This window comes from Misgurnus anguillicaudatus, chromosome 4, assembly GCF_027580225.2.
Source record: "Misgurnus anguillicaudatus chromosome 4, ASM2758022v2, whole genome shotgun sequence".
Lineage (NCBI taxonomy): Eukaryota > Metazoa > Chordata > Actinopteri > Cypriniformes > Cobitidae > Misgurnus > Misgurnus anguillicaudatus.
Genome location: NC_073340.2, coordinates 22,777,573 through 22,797,136, shown reverse-complemented (window position 1 = coordinate 22,797,136; position 19,564 = coordinate 22,777,573). Strand labels below are relative to the sequence as shown.

Genomic DNA, 19,564 nt, shown 5'->3' with positions numbered 1-19,564 from the left:
CAGGTTTACATTAAAGGGATAGTTCACCCAAAAAGAAAATTCTGTCATCATTTACTCACTTTTATGTTGTTACAAACTTCTATAAATTTCTTTGTTCTGAGCATGAAGGAAGATGTTTTGAAGAATATTTCTAACCAAATCAATCATGAGCCCCATTCACTTCCATAGTAGGAAAAAAATACTGTGGAAATGAATGCATTGGGCTCATAAATGGTTTGGTTTCAAAATATGAAGAGTTTGGTTCCAAAACGCAATAAATGGCATTTAAAAAAAATGTTACTGTCAAAATCTGTATTTTATTTGGTCAGTATTAAAAAGTAAATTCTTTATTTTATGCAAATCCGATATCCTCCGTTTTATTCTGTCATCTTTTCTCCCTTTTTCCCAAAACACAATAAACGCCAGTCCTCCTTCTCTGCAGAATGCAATAAATCTGCTCAACAAATCACAGCGCACCATTCCACGCATTGTAAACAATAATAACGGCGCTTTGAATACACACAGAATCCTAGTTTTCCTCATCTACTTTGTACTTCGAGATCAACAAAAACAAAATAATACTTTGATGACATTGATAAACATGTGGTGGTTTTCTGTGACGGGAAGAAACGTAAGCAACACGGGCAACGGAAAAATGCTGCTGTTGCTTGTTCTCACACGAAAGCATCAAGCTTCTGTCATGCTAACACATTGACCTCAAGGGATCTTATGAAAAACGTTCCATTATTTCAGCGAAATCAACGAAAATCGAGCAGGACCAAAACATTTTACAGCTGATCGCTGTCAAAAAAGTTCAGCGATGACGTCTCAAGGATGACAGCAGCAATGAAAGTGTTCATAATATGACAAAGTAAGTGTTTTGATTCATGCCATTAATGTTTTCTTTTCATCAGTGTATACCACTAGTCAACTTAATGAATATAACATGGCAAAGATGAATGCACATTTATATATTGATTCAATAGATTTATAGCAAAAACTTGTCATGGATTTATTGCATTTTTAATAAATCTTTAAAAGTCTAATTATGAATTAAAATTTTTAATGTTATTATAACCTAAAGATGCTATGTGAAAGTTTGCTACAGAAAATAGTGTTTTTCATCTTGTCACTTTCTTGGTATAGAAAACACATTTTTACCAAAATTAGTCAAAATGGATTTGTAACTCTTCATATATTCCTTACATTTATACAGGTTTGTAACAACATGAAAATGTGTAGACGATGAGAGAATTTTCATTTTTGGGTGAACTATCCCTTTAAGATTACAACAAAGGGGCTAAAACATCTGAGGAAGAAAAACCACAGTTGTTCTTCTAGGTTTCAAATTATTTATTTATTTTATATGCAACATCTGTTTTATCCATTTCATGTAAAAAAAACAAAGAGAGGTACAAAAAAGAAAAATATTATTCAACCAGACAAAAAGAGCGATCGGACAACACAATTTTGGGTAAAAACAAATACGTGATATTGAGGCTTTGGCACGATCCTGAGATCCAGTCTGTGTGTGGAGCTTCACAGGTGGTTCTGATCAGGCACCCGCCACCACTGCTGTGTGAAAGCGGTCCAACAACAAACCTACATCATGCCGTCATGCCTGGAGGTCAAAGCTATTAAACCGGGTCTCGAACAGTTAATATAAATTGTTTTAACACACGTATAATTGGATTTTTACAGGTCTCTGATTTCACTCGATCCGTTCGTGAATGAAAGTCAAACGTGTGGGCTGAAACTGGACGGTGCTTCCAAACCATCGAAGCTCTGTTGATAATTAGTCAAGTGAGCAACAGGAAGCAGGAAAAGTTTTGTCCATGAAGGGGTGTAAGGGGATATGTGAAGGAACTAGTGAAAAATTGGACATCGAGGTGAGTGGGAAGCCGTGATTGTAAATATCTGATTTTTTACTCAGAACTGGGCGAAGCAGCAGAGTCCATCTCATCTGCTTCCAAGTCGTGAGGAGATGCAGGCTGTCCCCCTTTTACTCGCTTCCACTTCATTCTTCTGTTTTGAAACCACACTTTCACCTGTGAACGAAAATGATAAGGGATGCATTAAAACATGATTCTGCAAATAAATTGTGCGCTCTCTGCTGAGCGATTCAAAGGAATTCTGAAGCCAGCAAATCAAAAGATTTGCGACATTATTTCTGACAGCTAAACTCTGAGGACCGCAAGCCTGTGACCCTTGTGCATCCCACTCTGCATTCTCCACGGAAACACAGGAACATGGACCATCTGTTCCCACACTATTTTTACATGCTTCTTCTCGACCGAATTTGTCTGCCACTCATTTCGAAAGCAAAGAGTGGCGGGCGGCCAAGATATGGAGGATGCGTCGGAAAATGTAGAGAAAGAGTTGCAAAGGGATTCAGGAGAAGGCCAGAGTTGTGCTGGGATCTGGCATCTGCTTTGGACCTGCAGGCCTGGGAAAACCATCAAGGACCACGCAAACTGTGGTCTGCGCTTAACCAAAAAATGTGTAATTTCTAAAGACAAACTGAAGGACTGATGAAACAACAGATCTACCTTCGTACTGTCAATCATATTTTACACAGACTCATGTAGACTTGATGGATGAGCATTGTCTTTTAAAAAACCTAAAAATAAATTTTTAGCTTGAGTTGATATATCTATTGTACCTGTCTTTCAGTAAGGTCAAGGTTGACAGCGATCTCGTAGCGGCGCAGGCGGGTCAAGTAGTTGTGGTGGGTGAATTCGGCTTCTAGCTCCCGGAGCTGCTCTTTGGTGAAAGCCGTCCGTTCCTTTCTCGCCTTGCAGTTTGAATCGGGCTTAAAGCTTGAATCCTGAATCTCTGAACGACACAAAATATCAATGTTAAAAAACTTGGCCAAGGATCTTAAAAAAGTATCCTGAATGATTTTCAAATTATTATTCAGAGTAAAAATTTAATTGAATATTCACCTCACACATTGTCTACCTAAGATACATTTTTAATTTTTTCCTTCACTGTTGTAAGTGACTTTGAATAAAAGTGTCTGTTGAGTGCTTTAATGTAAATGCAATATGACTGAATCAACCTTACTATGTTAGGTTACATCAGTGTTTCTCAAACTTTTCGGCGTGCCCCCCTACCCTGTTAAGGGTGCATTTATTTGCACCCCCCAAAGAAAATGCATAACTAAAAACAATCTCAAATTTAGAATGTGAATTAAACAAAATTAAATTATACAATGTAGTGCTTTTACTTAATAGTCAAATTAATCTGAGGTTTATTACACAAAATGTACAATAAATTAATGTATTTTATAAAATGTCATTACACTGGGGCCCCCTGGCACCATCTTGCGTCCCCCAAAGGGGTCCCACCTGTATAGATTTGGATTTGTCTTTTGTATTTTAATACAAACATTTCGATTGTCGCTTTTTTACAAAATGTATTAAGGTTACTAAATATATTGAGGGCATTCGACAATTCCCGCAGGCACTTTGTGAGTTTTCATGCCTGTTAAGTTAAAACTCTCCGCACATTGTAACATGGTTACAAGTGATTTTGTGGGCCACACGGGCTGCACATTTGTACAGGGCTCAGGGCAGATCACAGGGTGTTTGTGCCCCCATTAAAACACACTGGATGTTTGGGGGATGTTGGGGTGCTAGAAACTGACCGCAGAGGACTCAAGTTAGCAAGGAATGCGCCGGAACATTGTTAAATCCGCTAACAAAAGAACAAAGGTTTGGATGGGTCCAGCTGAAGTGTGTGTGTAAATTTGCCCTTTACATTCCCTGACACTGTAACTTAATCCATGTCAGAACAAGAAAATATAGCTGGTGAGCAAATTATTTAAAGGCACACATTCAAAATGTACTCTAATGTAAAGATGTTTAAATCATTTGTGTTGTGGCAGCTTTATTAGTTGTTCCAACCTTACATGAACTCAATTAACATTTGCACCATATAGTAGCACCAAAAAATTGTCGCAATTACTCTGAAATGACTTTAATTTGTCCGTGTAAGAATTTGGCCAGACTATGCAATGAGCTCCGGCCAGATGTTAGTGTGAAAGTGAGACAGTTTGCTAGTAACAGAGAAAATGCTTTCTCACATATGGCAACCTGTGGCCTCTGTTTCTATAAGAAAGCGCGTCATTATCGTCATTAAAGTCCTGTTCATTTAAATGCACTGCCGAGGGTAGTAAATAGAAAGGTGGTGGCAGGTTGGGGGAGAAACACCTGGCACTCTGTATGGGTGTGCCTCTGAAAAACAGACTCCAATAAATTTCCCCAGAAAAAACCCATAAACTTGTAGGGAGCAACTTCTGCCCTCACCGCGGTGTCTGGTGGGCATTTGGTATTTTATGTTGAAGGCGCTAAAGTCATTTGTTCAAGTGAAGTCAGACTGAGTTGACTTCATTTGACATCGGTTATTGGTTACCAAACCGTAAGGGAACAGTTTTTGTTTGAAGAACAGACAGTAAAAATTCTAATTGTAAATTTGAAAGACTACTTAATGTAACAAAAAACTACTAATATATATATATATATATATAATATGTGCTCCTGCGCTGTAAAAAATGATGTCAGGCTGATTTTAAGAATGTGGAAGCATGAATCTGTGCCTAAGTTTGAAATGTGGGGTAGAGATCTTGTTAACATGCTTGCATTAGAGATTGAGATACATTAATAATGATAAACCTGAGGTATTTTATAAAGACTGGGGACAGATTTTAGAAAATCTTCAGATAAATGATATAGTGAATTCATAGCAAATAACCCTTGTTGATGTCAAAGTTATTAGTATGGAGTGTAATCTCTTTGTGTAGTGCCCAAGTTTTATTAGACAGCTAGTCAGGATAATGCATTTTATTTTTCTTGTTATAATATATAATGTATTAACCGTAAGGTTAATTGATATTTTATTTTAATATATTTTAATAGGATTAAGCTGTTCCATAACATTTATGAATTTGTATCCAGCTTAAGCATTACCTGTCTACAAAATTATTAGTCTTTTTGTACATCTGTCCCTCAATTGTTCTGTTTTGTTAAAGGTTTTTTTTTCTCTTTTCTTGTTGTCTATGTTCTGTAAAAAGAAAAAGCACTAAAATAAATGGTTAAAAAAATTATGTCAAATCAACATATATTTTTATGTTACTTTAACTTTACAATTAGTTAAACAATTTCAACTTGTCTGTATAAGTCACCATTCAAAACTTGAAATAGTAGGTTGAATTGACTTGAAAAACCAAGATAATTTAACATCATGCTCAGTGGTAGAGCATTGTTTAGCACCACAAAAGGTCATGGGTTCGAACCCAGGGAACACACATACTAATAAAAAATTTATTACCTTCACTGTAAAAAATACTTTGCTGCGTTAAATTTTTTTTGTTGAATCAACTTGGATTTACAAGTCATTTCAACTTACTATTATTTATCTTGACTAGAGATGAGTTGTATCTACAGGTGAGTATAACTAAAATTAAGTTGACTTATCTCAACTATATTGTGACAACTCATCTCTGTTGACATGACTTGAGTTGATTTAACAAAATATTTTAAGGCAGCAAAGTATTTTTTAAAGTGTTGTAATGCACTGTAAGTTGCATGTCTGCCAAATGCATAAATGTAAATAATATAAACTAAACAAAATAGGTAATTTCAGTGTAACCTGTAGAGCAGAAGTAAAACAATACATTGATTACTACTGATTTAAAATGGTCTTTCCTATATGACATTAATTAATATGAGTTGCTTGAATTATATTTAGAAAACTTATATTTAGTTTTAGCGTATATATTAGTATCAATATTTCGTTTTTATGAGTAATGTTTTTTATTTGTCTTCAGGAGTCAAGTTTATTAAGTCTTTATTTCCTCAACCCCAAAAAATGATGAGCACATTATCCGTGATTTTGAATACATTTCGGGAGTGAATATCACATCTGTTGACAATTTCGTGCAATCATACAGTGTCTGCTTGTCATTTCAGGTAAAAACCTGCTGAAAACATAATCGCTACCAGATCTTATTATCATACGCCAGCCAAAACTTTCACACCTTGCATTTCATTAAAAAAACTTCCCTAGTCTTGATCATATAAATGTGCTCTCAGTGATGAATATTTTCATGATGTTGAATTTTTCTCCAGTCTAATGGTGAGTGTGTTCGGCTGAGATCCTGTTACTGCTTCACGACAGGAAAATGTCAATGGATAAAAATGCAGAAGTGGGATTGTAGGCAAGCTATATTACAGACGTGGTCTGGCTTGTTTCGACCGCAAGTGATGGAAGGTTACGTTAAGGTAACTCGGAGAGGGAAGTGGTATATTTATCTCCCACATTACACTAAGAGGCCTTGGTGCGTTATTGTTCAGCTAAGAGTTTTTAAATGTCACACGTTATTGTCTCGGTTTGAGTATTGTCTTGCTGATTTGGCTGATGTACTGTATATACAAGCAAATCAAGTACTACTGGCGAAATGTATTTATCTTCCAACATTTTCCCTCATGCCACAAAAGCAAAGCTGTCTCAGTTTCCACAAGTCTGAGAGATGAAATTAATGCCTGCACCAGATGTGCCACAAATACTGAGGTTCACTTTTCCTACTCTCAGAATAGCGTGAAATTAGAAGTACACCGAGAGCTCATTATTACAAACTCTTCCTATTATGTAGATGTAATCATTTCTGGGCATCATTAGCCTTGACTGTAGCAATCGTCGAAACTTTATATAGTCTGAGATATGATGAATGAAAATTGATTTTGGTCCCGACAATAGATACACACAAAAAGTTTCTTTCTATGACTTCACAGTCTATGCTGTAAAGGTAGTTTAAACAATAAAATGATTAAATTTATCCATAATAGCATATAGGGTAGCACTTCAGATATTAAGCAAAGAATATGCTTGTTTTAGTTACTGCACATCCTTACAATGACCTGAAGAGATTCATAATATGACCTCTGATTCAAAGTGACCATTTATCGTAGCCAACCTTTAAAGTTTAGGTTCTTTTTGGATTCTTCATCCTAATATAACATTTAAAAATTAGGTCTGGGCTAAAAAATGTTTGTGTGACAGATGTTTGTGTGTCACAACCACCAAACAGGTGTTTGAAAAACAATAGCAGTCATAAAGATGAACTTTACCTAACAATTGAAGGAAGCAACAGCTGAATAATATGAGTGAAATATGTGTCATCCTTGGTATGCGTGAATATGTCAAGCAAAATGTATTACATCCTTAAAGTAGTTTCATCCTGTATTTGGAAAGCACTTACCAAAACACTACTAAATGGTGTCCATCACTAAGATAAAAAAAAGTCCATCATCACAGTAATGGCATGTTTAATGTGTATACCAAAAACACAACATGATCTGTACTGTCAAGCACAATACTACACCCATAGTACTTTGCTATGTGTATTATTTTCTGAATAGGAAAACATAGAATGATTCACATCTCATATCTCATTCACCATGAAATGACGCACCTGTTATTTCTCTTTTCCGTTTTGAGCTTTTCTTCTCCATGTCGACCGCTGCCACCCTTTGAGGTGAGTATTCTCCCTCTAGACACGCTGTGACTGCTCCAGGCAGTCTATCTCCACCTGCATTGTCCATTTCAGCCCCTACACCAACTGCAACTGCTTCTGCCGCCCCCTGGCACGGCTCCTGCCCTCTGCCTCGTGGTTCGCAGGGAGGAAACTGCCACTCTGCCCGCTGGTACCCGCCGTGCGTCTCAGGATACAGTCTGTCCTCGCGTGGGTATGCGTGGGGCGCCGGCACCAGGCAGGAGCTGGAGAAGTCTGTGTAGGCCAGAAAATCGTGCTTCTGGTGCAAGGAGAAAGGGGCCTGTTGGTACGGCTGTAGCCCGGCTCCAGGACCGCCGGTGTGGGGGCTCCTGACGCAGCCCCACAGAGCACCGCCCGCATGCGGGCTCCGCATGCAACTGCTGGCTGGTTGTTCCATGCTGAAGGGTCACACACACACACAGTATGAAGGCAAGGTCTCCTCAAAGACGCAGCTGTTTGGGTCTGGCACAAGTCAACGTGAGAAACATCCACTTCAGCTTACACGCACATCAGTGTATGCCTTTGCAAATCACACTCGAATACGATCAGGTTCGCCCCAAAACGGAAGTATAAAAGTAGGCGCCTTCCAGCAGTGGCCTTGCTCTCGGTTGTCTTCACTCTGAAAGTGTGTGGTGGGATGCAGGTCTGTTGTAACACATCAACAAACACTCTCTCAGTCTCTCATTCAACTCTAAGACTCACTCACTCCATCCCTTCTCAACTCCACACGCTGCTTTTCACAGTTCAAGGCAATCCTGACAAGTGATCCCTCCTCCTTTTAAAACGTTTAGGTGGGAAAGAGCAGCAAGTTTATGGAGTGTAACGTGAGCTTTCAGAGGAGGAGTCCTGTGGTCCACATGTCGGTACCCCCCAACCCAGCCCTGCCTCATATACTATTAATCATGGGGGATTTTATATGCACATCTAATGGGATTTCCAGGTGCTGGCTTTTAAAGGAACATTGTCTGTAAAATATAAAATGAACACCCACACAGGAAAGTTGTCGGAATCCTTTAAGCTTTTCTTTTCCTCCAAAACCCCATTTTCATTCTTACATTTTTTATATATGCTGGATATATAGTATTATCAGTATGCACCCCTCTCTAACCTGTCTCTAAAACCACATTTGGTAATCTGTGTTGTGGATGTGTGTAATGGCTGTAGACACAGCCAGGGGTTTATTTCACACTGCTGGTGTAAAAGTTTGAATTAAGCAGTGCTTTCTTACACACCTCCGGTATGCTTTAGCTCTAGTATAACAAAAACACTAACATGACATCACTAACTTTAACACAATATCAATCCATTCATTTGCAACCTATATATATGAAAATTTTAAAAGATAAACAAAACATCTAATTTTAAAATACACAGTTGGGTTTATGGTATCATTTTAATAAAATTAAATGAATTATATTATATAAAAAGCACAATATATAATTATAAATTAACGTATATATAATTAACTTGAATTATAAATTAATATAAATTATTACTTTTTAATAATCAAATAAATATAAACATTAATTAAATCGATTAATCCTTTTAAACGGTAAAACATTTATTGTACACTCTAAAATTTTTGACCCATGTTAGGTTAATATTGGACAGAACACACCACTGGATTAAAATTGACCCAATGCTGGGTTGTTTTAAACCAACTGCTGGGTTATTATCACCTATGGTTACATAACAACAACCCAACATTGGGTCATTTTTAACCCAGCATGTGTTTTGCCCAATATCTACCCAACATGGGTCAAAAATAACCCAGCCATTTTTAGAGTGAAGTTTATATAGTATTGTAGTCTATATGTAACAATGAAAGTTTAATCGATATGTACACTCTTAAAAATAAAGGTGCTTCATAATGCCACAGAAGAACCATTTTAGCTAAATGGTTGAAGAATCCTCACATCCAAAGAACCTTTAAAATGCTCTTCAGATTATAAAAATGTGGTTATTTAAAGAACTTTTGACTAAATGTTCTTTGAGGAACCAAAAATGGTTCTTCTATGGCATCGCTTTAAAAAGGTTGTAAACTGTCAGAAAAAAGGTACGAAAGTGTACCTATTCTATACTAACTCAGTCTCACAAAATTACGTACCATAGTCACGTAAGTTTTGATTCCTTTTCGTGATACTGACACGAATTTCTGTGTTTTTTTCATAATCGTATAACGAATTTCTGTTTGTGTCATTGTCATGTATTGGATACTTATCTGCTTTTTTATACTTTCAAACCATTTTTGCTTCGGTTTAGGGTTAGATTTGGTGTTTGCGGTACGATGTTACTATAAGTATTGGTTTATACAAATTTTTCTGATTTATTTTTTATATTTTCTTATTTTTAAAACATTGTCGCCTGGTATAAGGGTTAGAGTTGGGTTTGGGTAAGGATGTCATTTTATGTAAATCTAACCCTAAACCGAAGCGACAATGGTAAGAAAATAGGACAAAACAGTTGAGAAACCAATACGTGACAATGACACGTAAACAGCAATTCGTGATACGGACACAAGAAAAGGCGGAAATTTGTGACAGTATCACGCAAAAGAATAAAAAATTTACTATAGGTACGTAATTTCGTGAGACTGGGTGTGGTACCCTTAAAAATTTATGTTTGTACCTTTAAGGGTATACAACACATTCAAGTGTTGTATGTACCTTCTGGGGTACAATATTATACCATAAGGACATATTCGGTACTTTTAAGGAACAATTTTGTACCAGACAAATGTGAAGGGTACAAAACAGTTAACTGTAAAGGAACACAATAGGTCCTTAAGGTACAGTAATATACTCAAAAAGGTACAATATTGTATTATGTTTAGTATATAAAAGTACAAAATTAAAAATTAACGTACCAATCCAGCAACAAAAAGGTACAGTTTGAAACTTTTTTTGACAATGTATGCACTGTTAAGGAATATACTGTACATTTGTTACCAATATGTACCTTTGAGATACTAATTTGGACTCAAATGTGTACAAAGGTGTACTTTTTGAAAGGGTATTGCCCCATTATTTAGTGAATGATTGGTAAGAACCACCGTAGAAAGATTTTCTTAAGATTTTCTTAAGAAACCAAAAATGTTCTTCAACAGTATGGCATACACAACACCTTACTTTTTAAGAGTGTGTTTTCAAAATAATTAATTGTTGTCACAACTTTAAATTTATATTTAAAAGGAAACTATAGAATGTTATAGATTTAAAGATCATTCATAAACATGGAAAAAAGAAAGAAAGAAAGAAAAGTTATTAAAGAAAATAAAGTTATTTTAAACTAATTTCTAACAGTGGTGTACTTGGTTTCATTATGATAAGCACTGATAAAGCAATCTCTATCATTGATATTCATCAATGTTATATAATATTGCAACCAGTATTTGCTCCAACTATGATGTCATTTCTCCTGCATTCTAGCCATGTGTTTCTTCTGGCATGTGGTGCTGAACAGAATCTCATTTTGAACAGATTTCATTTGACATTTAAATGTGGTTGAGGTCGGAATCTCACTTTCAGTGTCTGTCCGCGGGTTGCGTTACAAATGATGGAAAGCATACATGTTTAGTTGCATTTATAAGAACTGTGGTTATTTTTATTGTTGTTTTGCTTTGTCCTCTCTGTAATTCTGACCTTTGTAAAAAAAAGAACAACTCGACAACAGCAGCGTAATGGTTGAGGTAAGGCTGAAATCCTTTCCATTTACCAAGCACATAGCTGAGCCATGAAGCATCCAACTCTTTACTGGCAATCTGGGCCATAGCATGACCACAGGGGGTTGGGGTTAGACAGCATTTGCGTTTAGTTGAGGCCATCTGTGTGAGAGTTTTTCCTCTCTGTGTGAGTGAGTCCAAGCACATTTTGGGTCTTGAGGTAGTTGCCGCTCCTCTCTCAAACCTGTTGCCGTCAGTCGGCCAGGGCAGGTTGGGGGCAAAGTGGGTGTTTTTGTGTTTTCATTTGATCCATCTTCATGACACCAGAGAGAATAAGAAGGATGAAAGAAAGTTCTAATGGAGGACCGGCACAGGCCAGGCTCGGGTCACGGAGCTGTGGGAGCACAGATTCAGACCCTGCTGCTGGCCACTTCATTTACTGCTTCCGCCAAACAGCAAGACACACAATCAAAACACACACACACAGATGCCGTGATGCACTTTGTTTGAATTGAAATTTGGATGACCATTATAAATACATGTTGTGCATATTGTACATTCTGTATATGGCTTTGGAAATCACTTTGGATAAATGCGTGCTTCAAATGAAAATTATATATATTAAAAAAAACTAGATCTTGCAATAGTGTATAACCAAGTTCACCATCCTTTATTAGATAATTAACTTTTAGGAGTGATTTCCTTTTTATGGTGGTTTATTAAAATACAATTTTGCTGCCCTCTAGTGGTTAATAAAAAGCATGTTGTGCTACTGAGCTAAGATGTATAAATACACTTTCTATTTATTTAAAAGCATCCAGTTCTCTTTGCATTTACTCTGTCATTGGCCTAAAACGTTGTATCAGATCCTGTTTAGTATACACAGTACCTGTGACAGGGTCTCAGTCCAGACCGGGGTTAGGTGTACGCCTTCGTTCAGCTACTTGGCCACCGTCCTACAGAGACACAAAGGTAAAGTTAAAGAATATTTACATGTAATTTACGTGTAAAATTTCCTGTAAAAATTTTAATAAAGCAAAACATATTGGAATTTGTAGACCTGCCCAGCCCACCTACCTGTCAATCAACTGTTCCACCTCGTGCTGACTGTGTGCAACTTCAACGGAAAACAAGTGCCAGATCAAAATGCAGATCGAGTATAAATTTAACGGGGACTATTAAAACGTGTGAGGCACAAAGTTTCTTGTGCACAGATACATCATTGACATACATGAGAAACAAAACGTTTGTGCTTGCTTGGATTAACTTACGCATATTACGTAAGTAACGCAAAGTAAGTGACGTTATGCACATGTATCTCCTCTGAAACCGAATCATGAAACCTTATATCACGTTACAAATAATAATAATAATAATAAAAAAATCTGTCATTATTTTTATTAAAAGTGAATTATTTTCTTTTTTTGTTTGTTTTTGTAATGTAACCCAACAGGCAGTTTCAGGCAGTCCGGGCGTTTGACTTCATTAACTTAGGCGCGAACTTGAAACCGCTTATGTAGTGACGTTTAACTTTAGTGCTAATGCCGTTTTTCATTGTAGGAAAAATTTAAAGGATATAATTTGGAATTTTTTTGCAAGAATAAGCGCTGTAATTTCTTTTGTAACTTATAGCTTTCTTAAACCAACATTGTTTTCTGTAGGCATCACTTCAGGTTTATCGTTCTCAGGGGGCTTTCTCAAAAGTTTGCTGGGAAGAGCCGAGACTCATGCATCACATGTTCATGGAAAACCTTCCTGTGGATACTCTCCCGTCGCAAACATCCAAGGGCAGGACTTCCTGCTGTGCAGCTCGGGGCTTTGAAAATAAGGACCAAACTGCTCTCCAGAGAGATCTCAGGATCAGGCCCTACACACTCAACAAGCCAAAAGGGAACAGCCTTGGAAAATACCTCCTTTGACACCAGGCATGCTCTTGAGTTTACATGCACACACATTCTCAAACACCCTAAACTTAGCCCTCTATTCTATTTTTATGCTCTTTTGTGTTCACCGCTTACGTAAATACACACACATTCTTCTATGCCAGAGATGTGTGCGCTGTATTCTTTTAGACAAACACCTGATTTTGTGTTTTAGAGCCTCTTGGCAAATTAGTGGACGGAATTGTCTCTTTCCAAAACATTGCTCACTCTCGTGGTATTTATTATCTTTTGTGAGATTCAAAGGGACATCTGCAAGTTCTTGATGATTACTGTTCATCTGAGGATGGGTTTAAAGAGATCTGTTTAGTCTTTGATGTATTACATACTAATCACGGATTCAGCGAAGTTAGAAATCATGTTTATAAGAGTAACTATTTGGTTTGATTTCTATTTTAGATAATGGCACACTTTAATCCTCTCGCATCTTCAGAGGACACTGCAACATATTTGAAGTTTTATCATTTACTATATCAGAAAAAATATAGGGTATCACTTTTTATGGTCCCTTTTACATTTTGTTGGCTTTTAGGAGCATTGCACCTACATGTCGAGTACCTGTCCATACAGAATTAGTAGACTGAGTGATTAATATCTGCAAACACTTTATACAAACATACTAGTGACTATAAGTAACTTTGCAAGTAGATATCAACTTTTTCTACCAAACCTACACCTAAAAGATGAATAATACTCAACTAATACTTAGAAAATTTCTTAATATGTACCATAAGTGCAGATTTACTTAAAGGGATAGTTCACCCCCCAAAAAAAATTCTGTCATCATTTACTCACCGTCATGTTGTTCTAAGCCTGTGAGTTTCTTTGTCAACAGAAAAAAAACATATCTATAAATAAATGAAGGTAAGCACACAATTGACGGTACCCATTGACTTCCACTGTATTTGTTTATCCTACTATGACAGTCACTGGGTACCGCTAATTATGTGCTTACCATCATTTATCAAGATATGTTGTTTTCTGTTGACAGATCAAAGAAACTCATACAGTTTTAAAACAACATGAGTGTATGTAAATTATTGATAATTTGGATTTTTCGGTGAACTGTTGAGATGGGTCTGTCTGCGGACTGCAAGACGGGTGTAACATGACATGGCGTAACTTGTTGTTGTCCAAATCACACAGAACCACACGAGATGTCAAAACTATCCAACAAACGGCAAAAATTCATAAAATGCCGCTAGATGAGCACTATTTTTTATCATAATCCCACCCCAAACCTAACCCTAAACCCAACATCTTGCAAGATTTACATGTGTTAGTACAGTATGAAAATTACTTGCACTCTACAATTTAAACTTTTATCTTCAATAGTGTAGAAAATATTCATACCGCTGAGTCTATACAAGTCTACATCTCGTTTTGACATCTCGCGTGGTTCTGTGTGATTTGGAAATCAAGTTACGTCCCTTGCTTCAATATACGCCTCTCGTCCTGTTACGCCCCTGTCTTGCAGTCCGCAGACAGATAATATTATTAAAATCAACTGAATGTGAAATGGGTCCACCAAAATCAAATATCAAAAAGTATAATCAAATAAAGTCTTGTAATAAGTGTTGTTCCTGTAGCTTAAAGGAACACATCGACTTTTTGGGACTTTAGCTTCTTCACCTTATCCCCCAGAGTTAGAGAAGTCCATGCATACCATTTTCATCTCCGTGTGTCCCGTAACTGTCTGACGCACCCACCGCTAGCCTTGCTTAGCACAAAGACTGGAAGTAAATGGCTCCAACTAGTATACTGCTCCCAATAAGTGACAAAATAACGCCAACATTTACCTATTATATAATGTGATTTGTATAGTCACAGCATGCACAAATAACAAGGTCATATGAGACACAGCTATCTTTTAAAAGTATACATACTGGGAACTATATTCTCAGAAGGCGAAGCACTGCTACTTGGGCGGAGTGATTAGCGCAACATGCGCAAACTCTGTGCTCCTCACCATGGGGCTTCTCAGGTAAATCACTCCGCACAAGTAGCAGTGCTTCGCCTTCTAAGATTATAGTCCCCAGTATGTATACCGTTAAAAGATGACTGTGACTATACAATTCACAACATATAAAAAGGAAAACGTTGGCATTATTTTGTCACTTATTGGGAGCAGTATGCTAGCTAGACCCATTAACTTCAAGTCTTTGTGCTAAGCTAGGCTAGCGGTGGGTGCGTCAGACAGAGTTACGGGACGCACGAAGATGAAAAAGGTATGTATGGACTTATGCAAAGCTGGGGGATATGGTGAATAAGATAAAGTCCCAAAAAGTCATCGTGTTCTTTCAATTGGAAGAGCATTTTGGGAGCAGCAGTCAAAAGTTTTGATCCCCAAAGAACAGCATACTGATCATAGTGTACCTTCAATGCACTGTAAGTTACTTTGGATAAATGCATAAAGTGTGCTCAGATATTGAGCAAAATCTGTTGTTCAAAGATTACTGAATTGAATGATAATTTCATACCTTTCTGCCTTTTTTAGTTTGCACCTCTTTCCAAAAATATTCTCCAAAGCTAAATATCATCTATGTGCTTTACTAAAATTTGACCAATCCAAAGCCAGACAACAGGCAAATGCATGCAATGTGCTAACGAAGCCATAGAAACAAGTGACTCTGCTGGCAATATGACTCGCTCCAAAATCAAAAGAAGAAGCGAGAGAGGAAAGACATTCCAGATGTCAACAATGAACTCTGCACAGCTCCGGTCTGCGGCCACAAGAGCTTTGTGTACCTGCCCTGTTAAATCCATTACCCATCTCCTGTACAGAGCTTTACGCAGCCAGAGAATTCTCGGAAGCCTTTCAATCAAGCGGCCAGCTCTGCATAGCATTGCTGCTGCGTGCCAGGTTCTTCCGGAACTTTCAGAATGTGACATTTACGTTGTTTGGGAATTCTATGTATACTATCTAGGGTGTGTGAATCCGACTGAAAGCGAGGTGTGGTACGTGCCTAGATTCTGGACAGATTTTAGTAGTGGATACACTCCAGACAGCATAAAAGGTTCTGACCTACAGAACATTTTCGTAAAAATGTGTGTTATAGATGTAAGTTGGGATATAGACTGAGGTAAGCCAGATGGAGAACTGTAGAGGGTAACAAATAGCAGGAGGTTTGGCTTCCTTTAAGAGTTCATAGGATCCATGTATGTCTCCGTGGATTGCTCACCGAAAGCCACAGCAGGCGAACATGTAGCGGGTTGAGTTTCAAGGAAAAGGCCTTTTGCATGACACCTGAGGTCTTGTAACTTACGTTGTACAGCAAGGAAGTGTAGTTGTTGCTATCCAATTTTCAGATTTGATTTGGACCAAATCTTTGGAGACTGCAATTATACTAATTTAGTAGAAACAGGGAAACTGTGTACACTGTGTGTTGTAATGGAGCAGTTAAACCTTAGAAATCGGAGAGGTCAGCTTGCTATCCGTTTTCAAAGTTTTGTAAACGCTAACCCCCCAGAAAAGAGCACTATTCCCATTTGCCCATAAGAAGGACAGCTCTAAACATAGAAACTCCAACCGTGTAGACCCCAATAGAACCAAAAAGCAGCTGAAGAGCATGTATAAAACAGTACATGTACAGTTATACAAACAGGGACAAACCCAACACGTCAGGTTGTAATTTAACCTATGCTGAGTTTTTTAACCCATTGTTGGGTCAAATAAAAAAATGGTCTGATTCATTTAACCCAACCGTCCCTTTTTGATCAAAACGCTTGTACTTTTTGATCCAACGCATAGATTGCACAAACATCAATCTGCACACTGTCAAGCACAGGATTTATACAGAGATGCAATGATCTCAAGTAGAGTCTATATGTACAGCTATTTTGTATGTGTCTATCTATGAGGGTCATGATACATCATATTATCCCTTTCTGTTGTGCGTGGCACTTAAATCTTGATTTAAGTATGTAAGCTAGTTTGGTCTCTATTTTGTACTATGTTATCAGTTAGTTATAATTGTCAATGAAATCCTTCTGGTCAGCTCATGTTTGTGAAAACTCTTAATAGTGTTAAAATGTCTCCATCTTTTGGTCAATTTGAGTAATACATTTACATATGTGATATCCATATACACACATTAGGATGGTCCTTATTTTTCAACTTTTAAAAGTTCATGCTCTTACCCCACCAATATATTTGAATAAAGACTTTTTTTTCTCAATATTAATTAATATTTAGAGGTTGCTCAATACCTTTGAAGTTTAACACATTCGCGTATTATGTGATACTTTTTGCTAGCATGTAAAATTGTTAAATCATACTTATGTCAGCAATTGACTTATTTGACCATGTGTCATACAAATAAAACTCCTGTTTTATTGGTGACATGTCTTTCAAAGCAAGAAAGCTTCAATGTAAATGAAGCAATATACACTGAGACAATGGCTGAAGCAACACGAAGCAAGTCCGCTATATGGTTACTCGGATCAGAAGAGACTGAAATAACTGGAACAAAGTTACCCTTCAAGAAGCAAATTTTATGTGTGTTGTATGTTTTTAAATGGTACAGTTTTTGCAAAAATATGTGATTTCGGAAATATTGAGCAACCTCTAGATATTGTAGGAACAATTTAGGGGGTGAGAGTTGAACATTTAAAAAAATATATACCCATAAGGACCACCCTAACACGCATATTTAGCTTAAACTTTTATAACATATTGTCTAAGATTATTAGTCAGTATTGACCTCAGACCTAATGCTACCACTGTGGTCATTACAAAGCACGCTTCTAAAAACTGTTTTTACAATATACAACACACTACTGGTAAGATTTTTTGGTACATTTACATTAATGCATTTATCAAAAGCAACTACAGTGCATCACAAGTATACATTTTACCATTTTTACCAGTATACATTTATTTATACTTGTTCTCCAGTACACTCTAAAAATGGCTGGGTTATTTTTGAGCCATAATGGGTAAATATTGGACAGTTTACAATGAAAATGTGTTGAAATGCTTGTTTTGGGTGATGTTTAACATATTTAATTATTCACATGGGAGGAATCAAAGTCAGTACAGTAAAGACAGATGCTAACTGAATGATTGTGAGGTTAACCAGATGAAAGGTTGTCATTATCAGTGAATGTTAACACAGGTCAGGAGGAACATTTTGTTACAGGCATTTATATCAAGAGTTGCAAAAATGTTTCATGCACTGGCCAAAGCATTATTGTTATCAAGCCTGGACCAGTAAGGTGTTGGAAAATACACAGCATGTCCTGCTCACTGTGGCTTGTTTTTATTGACCCCCACCCGGCCACCATCTAGACTAGAGTGACCTAAATTACACCACCCAAGAAATGTTTTTACAAAAACATCTGTCTTCAATTTCAACTAGCCACAGTCATCTTGGTTATTATTTACAGACACTGAATGACCTATGCATCTTTAAGTGACTCAATTACATTACATCACTCAGGTTTATATATATGGCCCACAAATATAGCTATTGATAGACATAAACAGAACATTGTACGTTCAGGCTGGGCCTGATAATTATTTCGCCTCCAATAAAGCCTTAATTTTGGCATTACTTGCTCAAAGAAATAAATTCCTCCCTATACACTCGTTTGTCAAAATGCAATTCAATGAAACATGTTGTATTTAATTTCACCACTAGTGGGAGCTCTGTGACTTTTGTTTCATCGCAATATTTTACAAGCCGTTCTGCAGATTATCAACTTGCAAGTTTGCTTTTTGTTGATAATAATTTGGTTGTTAAAATGAATATGTTCTATATATATATATATATATATATATATATATATATATATATATATATATATATAACAAATAAACTTCAAAACTTTTTAGTCACTATCCTAAAAATGAACGACATTTATAGCTTTTTAACAAATCGTGGTGCCATTTCATATATTTTCCATTACTGTTTACATGACAGTGTCCTAAAGTGTTGTCAAACCATAAACAGAAGCAAAAGTCTTCCCCAACACATATTTGTGTATTTTTGCATTGCGTGGGACAAAGCCCCAGCCGGTTTGGCTGCACCCTAGCAATGTAAGTGGGTCATGTTTGGGTACTCTACATGTCCCTTATGTCTGAATACCTTTCCCACAATGCCAGACGTCTCAACACCTCTGAGTCTCCTTTCGCCTTTTGAATTATGTGAACTTCAGTTTTAAAAGTTACACACAGCAAATATATAATTGTAAATCATCTTGCAAGCATGACTGATGTATGACGTATACATGTGCACCTGAAGGAGAATGTTGATGTGTCTATAAACCTGTTTGTTTCTCTGCATGCTGAATCCTCCCAGTCTAAGTTGGTCATAACTGCATGGTTATGGTGGTATCGTATGGATACATGGATGTATTTTGAGTCCGTGATGATGAGTTTTCATGCTATGTTGCGGCATGGTGTATATTTAGTAGTATATCTCAGTG

General features: G+C 36.9%; 1 protein-coding gene across 1 annotated transcript; it reads right to left on the bottom strand.

The window, feature by feature from the left end:
• Positions 1-1,317: 1,317 nt before the first annotated feature.
• On the bottom strand, positions 1,318-8,567 carry meox1 (mesenchyme homeobox 1). The gene is made up of 3 exons (XM_055177011.2): positions 7,454-8,567; positions 2,642-2,814; positions 1,318-2,027 (listed from the first exon to the last, which is right to left on the bottom strand). The coding sequence occupies exons 1-3, from the start codon at positions 7,929-7,931 to the stop codon at positions 1,905-1,907; spliced, it is 774 nt and encodes a 257-aa protein (XP_055032986.1). The 5' UTR covers positions 7,932-8,567; the 3' UTR covers positions 1,318-1,904.
• Between the last annotated feature and the right edge of the window lie 10,997 nt (positions 8,568-19,564).